At 52.6% G+C, this 7352-nt stretch overlaps 1 protein-coding gene across 2 annotated transcripts in view; it reads left to right on the top strand.

Annotated features, from left to right (window-relative positions):
* Window positions 1-3114: 3114 nt before the first annotated feature.
* Window positions 3115-7352, top strand: part of SYNGAP1 (synaptic Ras GTPase activating protein 1) — a 28452-nt gene continuing 24214 nt past the window's right edge. For both annotated transcript variants that reach the window (XM_011986475.1, XM_011986474.1), the window contains exons 1-2: window positions 3115-3232; window positions 5400-5505. In XM_011986475.1, the coding sequence (XP_011841865.1) occupies window positions 3128-3232; window positions 5400-5505 (211 nt within the window). In that variant the 5' untranslated portion in view covers window positions 3115-3127. The remainder of the gene's footprint in view (window positions 3233-5399; window positions 5506-7352) is intronic.

Genomic DNA, 7352 nt, shown 5'->3' on the forward strand with positions numbered 1-7352 from the left:
GGGCAGGGGGCGGGGGAGAGTCGGGGCCAAGGGAGGGGAGCGGCTGAAATGGAGAGAGAGGGGAGGACCGGGAAGGCAGGGGTGGGAGCAACCGGGAAGGAGGGATTGGAGGCCAGAGGGATAGGGGTAGATAAGGGACGGAGGGGCCAGGAAATGGGCCTTGAAAGGGGGCTGAAGGGAAAATGATGAAGGGGAAAGAAAGCGCCAGAAAGGGGTGGGAAGGTAGAAGGATTGGGTTGGGGAAAAAGCTGCAGAAATAATTTGGGGGTGGGAGCTGAGTGATGAGGAAAACATCAAGGAAATAGAGGGACAGAGTCTTGGAAGAGGGGCTAGGAGGGAGAAATGAAAACATAGGGGTGAAAAGAGAAGCCAAGAAGATGTGGGGGGAGAATTTGGTGGGGGACTCAGAGTATGGTAAGGGGTGGAAAAAGAGGAGGATGGAGGGAGAGAAGGGGCCAGATGGAGAGAGAGGGAGGCAGTGGGGGGTGGGGGGATGGAGGGTCCAGATGGAGGGAAGAGAGGAGAGATGGAATGGTGGGGGAGGGGAGACCAGGGCAGGGGGAGGGCCAAATTATGTGTGCTTGGTGGGGTGGCAATATAAGTAAAATTAAGTGATGGGAGTAGGGGACAGGTTAGGATCCTGCCCCAGCCTCTGACCCTCTTAAAGGCTCTTGACCAGTGAAACGTAACCTCTGGGGTCTTAATGCTATCTTCACTTCATCACTTTTACCCCCTTCCCCCACCCCTCCAATCCTTATTTCCATTCCCCCTCCCTCCTCTGCTGTCCATCACCTATATCTTTCCCCCCATATGGTGTCCGTTCCTTATATGATTCCCCCTTCTGTCCTTCCCCTATATCAGTCCCCTCTCTGGTGTCCATTGCCTCTCTCTATCTCTTTTCTATGTGGTCGCCCCCTTATATCTCTATCGCTTCTCTACTAGTCTGTCTTGACCCCTTGTCATAGCCCCCGCATTAGGTCTGCCTCCTTTGCTCTGACACGTCCAGTCGAGCCCTTCAGGTGTATTCCCTTGCCCCTAGGCATTTACCATCATTTCTGCCTCCTTTTCTTTTATATCTACTCCTATTATTTGTCCCCCAGACCATTCCTTGTCACCACAAGTCTGTGCCTACCCACTTTCCCTTAATACCTCAACTCTTATTATCATTTCTCTTTTCTTGTCTCCTCTACTTATTGGGGTGTTGGAGATTTGGGTTACAAAGACACAGGTTTTGATGATTAGAACAAGGGATCCCCATCTCAGCCCTTAAGAGATTTCTCATGCTAGTAAAAATTTTCCCTTTCTCAGTCATGTTCCTCTGCCTCTTGCATCTGCCTCCCAGAATCATTCTTCACCAAGTCCAGACAGTGTGTGTGTGTGTGTGTGTGTGTGTGTTTCTAGAGTTGTTCCTAAGTTCCCTGCTGCCAGGAGAAAGATGCCCTCTGAAGTCTAACCTGCCTCCCTTGGCTGCAGCCTGAACCAGCCCTTTCCCAAGATGCTTATGTGTATCAACAGATTTCTCTTCTGAGTATACCAAATGTCTAAGTGCGGTGGGCATGTTGCCAGCAATGTCTGTAGTTTCAGAGGCTAGGTATTGGTGATCTTTGTGTCTAGAGAACATTAGTTAGTCTCTGGAAATGGGTTGAGATAGAGTTTCAAAGTATTGTGGTTTCTAGATGGTGGACATTCTGAGGTGGACATTCATCGCTCACTGTGATCTGGAGGCTGGGTAAATTTGAGAGATATATTTATAGACAGAAAAGGGCTGAATTTGCAAAACTCTGCTACTCAGTGCATTCTGTTGGAATGAAGCTCAAAGACCAGTTCTCCTGCAGTATACTCATGGTTATCCCATAAAAGTGACAGAGTTTGATCTTTTTTTCCATCTAAAATCTGATACCTTAAGCTGATTTCTCTTTGCTGTCACCAATGTGACATCTCTCTTACTTCAATAGGCCCTGTGTGGCATTGGGGTTTAAAGGAGAGGCAGTTTGCAGGAAAAGCGGTATGGCAAGAACAACAGAATTGGGGAAGGAGGACCGTGGGATCATCTCAGCCATGGGTGACACTTGGTCTACTATTCTCTCTTCTGAAAGTTTTGTTCCCATCTCCAGCTCCCGTCTTTGGAGGCCCCTCTATGTCACCAGGCCTGGATATTCCATTCTTTCCCCCTGACCTCTTTCTTCCTCAGGCTCTTCACTGTGCCTTGGGAAGGCTCCTAACCTATGGAGTGGCTTCCATCCTGTCCATTGAGACTAGGTGGGGTGAGGTGGTGGGGGCAGTGTTGAATCTCTGGGCACTGAACGGGGGAAGAGATAAATTTGGTCTCCACTCGTCCAAACAAGGGCATATTTCTCACATTCTGCCCTGGCCCCTCCACAACCAGATGCCGACAAAAGCCATCTTCTCCTTAACACCAGAAGAACCAGAACTTTCCCTAAAGGATGAACAGGGTTGAACTAGGGGAGGAGGGCACAGAGGAGGGAGAGTTGGGAGGGGAGGCCCTCTCATGTCTCTGACTCTGTGAACAGGTAAGCTCCCTGACTTCCTCTTTTCTAGATATTTAGCCCTCTGAATCTCATGATCCCAGTGTTCCTACACACACACCCCATCCTTCTTTCCCACAGCTGTGTAGCTTTCCTCATACTCTTTTATAGAGGGATGGTGCCACCTTCCAAGTCCTTGTCTTCTGCAGCTATTTGGATGCCTTCCTCTACCCAGATATCTGACACCAACTTCTCTGTTTTTCTCCTGCCAATTTTGTGGCATCTCCACCTTATTTTCCTGAAGTAGATGGAGAGCTCCTTCTTCTTTCTCTGTCCCCAAACGTGTACCTTCTCTGTCATATAATTCCCGTCCCTGAACCTCTGCATTTCTTCCCCCAAGTCTCCAGAGCCTTCTGTGATGTGATCCTCTCCTCTTTTCCCCTATGTATAAACGCTTGTCTTGTGTTCCTTTAGAGTTGCCAGGTGCCTCACTTTCAACTGTGATCTCCTGAAGGCTGGTGGGGTCCCCTTCTCACTTTGTGGACTCTCTTCTTGCCATTTTAGGCCTCTGCTTCCAAATACATAGAGCCTCCCTTACTGTTTCTGTGTATCTCTGTCTCCCAGATGTACGGGGACCCTCTATGCACCGAACCCAATATGTTCATTCCCCGTATGATCGTCCTGGTTGGAACCCTCGGTTCTGCATCATCTCGGGGAACCAGCTGCTCATGCTGGATGAGGATGAGGTGAGTGGGGTGAGAAGGCTGGGGAAAGGCATGTGGGAGAATGGGGAGAATCCTCATTACTGAAGGGGAGAGAGACACAAAGAAGGCAGACAAAGAAGAAGCATTTGCAAATGGCAGGAGGGTGGCCACTGAGACTTGGGTTGGAGTGTGACAAGAGGGGTAGTCATCCTCTCACTTTGGGAAGGGAGTCTTTGAGGGTTATGAACTGTGTTGGGGAGGAGATGTGTCTGAAGATTTTGGGGTGGGGAGGCTCCTGTTTTCATACTGTCCATATTGTAGGATAGGTTAGAATGGGGAAGGGGAACTGAAAGGTTTGGAGAAAGGGTGAAGACATGGAAAGCCCTCTGCTTTGCCCACTGAGCAAGACTCCCAGTCCTTTCTCCATCAGGGGGCAGAGTGCAAGGAGGAGAAATTGCAGGACCCAGAGAAAAGGCAGGGGATAGAGGAGGTTTTCGGTAGCTGAAGGGTAATAGGAGAGAAGACTGAGGTCAGTGGATCTTGGCATGATGGGGGTGAAGACTGGGAGGGTGACTGAGATCAAGGTTTAGAGAGACACTGAGAGGGATTCTGCAAGGGAATGGTTGGACATCAGGAAGGAATATAAGGGAGGGGAACTGGGAGTATGTGGAGTTATCTAAAGGAGTAGGAGTGGAGTAGGGGCAGGGACTAGCCAGAGTAAAGGAGATGAAATGGACAGAGGCCTCTTATGGAAGGTGGTGGCCAGGTATGGAGATCTGAGAGCCAGGGGAGTGTGGGTTCTGATTTGGGAGCTGGGTCAGTAGGAGTGTCCATCGGAGGAAATAGAGGATGAAAACTGGAAGGATACCCCATAAGTGTGAGTCAGGGAATGGGGGTGATTTGGGGGACAAGCTTTAAAGAATGGTAGGGTAGCCTGGAAAACCAAATGTGATGAGAAATGGGCCCTGAAAGTTGTTGGGAATGGTGTGATGAGGAAGGGTTAGAATTCGAGTCAGGGCTAACTACAGTGTCAAGGGACCTGTGGGGGCAGGTGAGAGTGTGGAGAGATGGCTGGGTAGACAGCTTCCAGGCCACAGAGTAAACTAGAGGTGTTAAGGAGAGGATATGGTGACTTTGAAAGGGAAGGTGGTTTGGGGAGTCTAAGTTTTGGACACCATTGGGAGAGATTTGAGTGACTGTGGTCAAACCCCTTGATGAAGGTTTGGAGTCCGTGGGAGAAATGGGAGAAACTGGAACCAAGAGTGGGTACTGTTATAGGGATGAAGAGGGAAGACCATGGATTGGGGTAATGAAGGAATGACAGAGATAGGGACAGATTGAAGGGACCAGTGGCCAGCAAGCTGAGGGGCAATTGGAATGGCCGGTCTGGAGTAGGAAGGGCATGTGTGTGGGAGGGGGAGTAGATGGAACTGGGAAAATGAGCAGCCTGGACAGACACAGGGAGTTGCAATTGGATGGGTGGTGGAACTGGGGCTGGGAGATAGTGAGGGGTCTGTTCCTGTGGCTCTTGGTAAAGGTGGAGGAGACTGCAGGGGTGGAGGTGTATGGAGGTAGGGATGGAGGTGGACAGGGGGAGTGGGGTGTGAAGCTTAGGGAAAGGTGATAGCTGAGGGGAAGAAGGGAACTGAGAAATGTTGGGTCGGGTGATGGAAGGAGATGAAAGGTGGGGGAAGGTGACCAGGCCCTCTGGGGGGAGGGGAGGTTGGGTCCCAGTCTGGCCGCAAGCCGGGCCGTGGGAGGGAGACAAGCTGTGGATCCTGATTATAAATGCAGCTTCTGCTACCCCCGTGACAGGCTCGGAGGGAGAGAAGGGGGTAAGGGAGGTGGGAGGTTGGGAGGAAAGCAGGGAGAATGGAGGAACTGAAGGTCAAGGGAAAACTGGATTCAGGAAGTAGCTAACTTCTGAGGAGTTGCAGAAGAGCTGAGTAGGGTTTGGGAGAATTCTCAGGAAGCTGTTTGAAGACAAATGGAGGGAGAAAAGAGGGTGGGACGGGAAGGAATGAGAGAGAGAGACTGGGGGAGAGAAGGGAGAGATCCAGTCACCAAGTGTGGAGGGGCCGGGGCAGAAGGTGGGCAGGCTGAGGGGGGAAAGGGAGGCCCGCCCTTCCTGGGAGGGGGCGGAGGGGGGTAGAGGGAGGGGAAGGGCGGCGTGGGCCAGGGAGGTCTGAGACACCCCCACCTCCCCTAGATACACCCGCTACTGATCCGGGACCGGAGGAGCGAGTCCAGTCGCAACAAACTGCTGAGACGCACAGTCTCCGTGCCGGTGGAGGGGCGGCCCCACGGCGAGCATGGTACGGCGGCCGAGCAGGCTCTCATGCCCCGGACAGGCGAGGGGAGAGGGCTGAAGGTGGACGGGGCTGGCGGGGCGGGGGCGTCGGGGAGCTGCGGGAGCTGGCCGGGGGCGGGAGAAGGTGGAGACAAAGTCTCGCTTCCCGAGGGGAGATGGCGCCCTCCTCTGGAAGGTGGAGCGGGACAGGGGCTGTGGGTGAGAGGCCCCTGTAGGTCCTCGCTCGGCTTCGCTCCCTTTCTCCTCTCCAGCAATGAAGTTTGACTATTTTCCTGGTGCTTGTAAAAATAGTCTCCTTAGATCTTTAGCTTCCAGTCCATGTGTTCCTGCCCCTGCCCCTCCCAGCCCCTGGTCTGGGATCTTGGAAAGAATGACCTAGTTCCTGCCCTCCCCCCAGACCTCTGCCCCACCCCTATGCTCCTGATTCTTCTTCCGGACTTTCAGTCCTTGAGGTCTCCTTTTCTTGCCCCCTTTTTTTCTTCTCTCATCAGCTGCTTCTATTTTCTGCAGTTGTATCACCCCCTTTCTCTTTCCTCCCTGATTTCTCTTATTTTCTGTACCCCTCTTGATTACCCCGTCCCTCCCCTCTGCTCCCGGCGAAAGTCCATCAGACTCCCATCTCATCTCCTTTCTGTCTGTAGAGCTATCTGCTCGGTCTGTCTCTCCAACTCTCTCCCTCTCTCCATCTGTCTCTTCCCCTCCCTCCCCCTTTCTGCCCCCCCCAACCCCCTCTTTAGTCATTTAAAAAAAGATTTTTGTCTTCCTGAGAAGTTCGCTTAAAAGGTTTCCATGGGAACAGTGAGGGGAGATGAAGGCAGAGAACAGAGATCTGCAGCCAAGGTGCAGAGAGACGCCCTCAGCCCCCGGAAACCCCCTCGTCACTGCCCCCTTCCACTGCATTTCCCTTCCCGGACCCAGAGATCCAGGTTCCCCATTCTTCCAACCCCCGGGTGACCCCTTTTTCCCACCAGCTCCCCCTCCCCTCAGGAATTCAGGCTACCAGTTTCTTTCCCTTAGAGAGCCGGTGACCTGTCCCCATCCGTTGGCTCCTTCCAGCCTTCTGATCGGTCCAGGCCCTACTAGCCTTGTGGGCCGGTTTGGGGACCTTGGGTGGGTGGCTGGGTGGGTGGTCAGGGATGTGTGTCATTGTCATGGAAACCCCATACCATGGGGGTGTGTGGGTAGCACATCTCTGTAAGGCAAAGTCAGGTGGTGGTGGAGTGTATACAGAGAATGTGTGTGATGTCTGTCACATCTGTGTGTGTATGTATATGTGTGTATGTCATGTTCGTGTCTGGGGAAGATGTGTGTGTTTGTGTGCACGTGTGTATACCTGCGTTTCCAGGCCAGAATGGTCACATGCTCACAGAGCATGTTTATCATGTGTCCTGTGGTTGGCAGATCTGCCCACTTATTCCCCATCTTTCTTCTCCTTATCCTGAGTCCTCAGGGTCTAGGGGTCTCTGGCGGGGGTCTCCCGTGTGTTTTGGGTGGGGACACCGTGTGTGTTTGGAGTTGAGGTGGCACGTGGAGGTTGCTGTATTGGGGTTCACTAGGGGCTGGGAGGGGTTCCAGGGGCATATGTATTTGGGGGGAGGGCTTAGTGAAAGTTGATAGGGGGTGAACATTTAGGGTCTTCAGGGAAACATGGAATGTGTAAAGGGCATAGAGGATGTGCAGTGGACACGGGTCGTTGGAACCTTGGGGACTTGGCTATGCAAAGGTGTTTGCTGAGGCTGTGGACTCTCCAGCCCGGGAGAGGTCGCCGGACCTTTGAGGGGCATTGGAATCCAGGGCTCCTCCTCTGCTGGGTGGAGCCGCGAACCCTCGTTCTCTCCGCGGTTTTGTGTG

This window comes from Mandrillus leucophaeus, unplaced genomic scaffold (assembly GCF_000951045.1).
Source record: "Mandrillus leucophaeus isolate KB7577 unplaced genomic scaffold, Mleu.le_1.0 Scaffold3, whole genome shotgun sequence".
NCBI lineage: Eukaryota > Metazoa > Chordata > Mammalia > Primates > Cercopithecidae > Mandrillus > Mandrillus leucophaeus.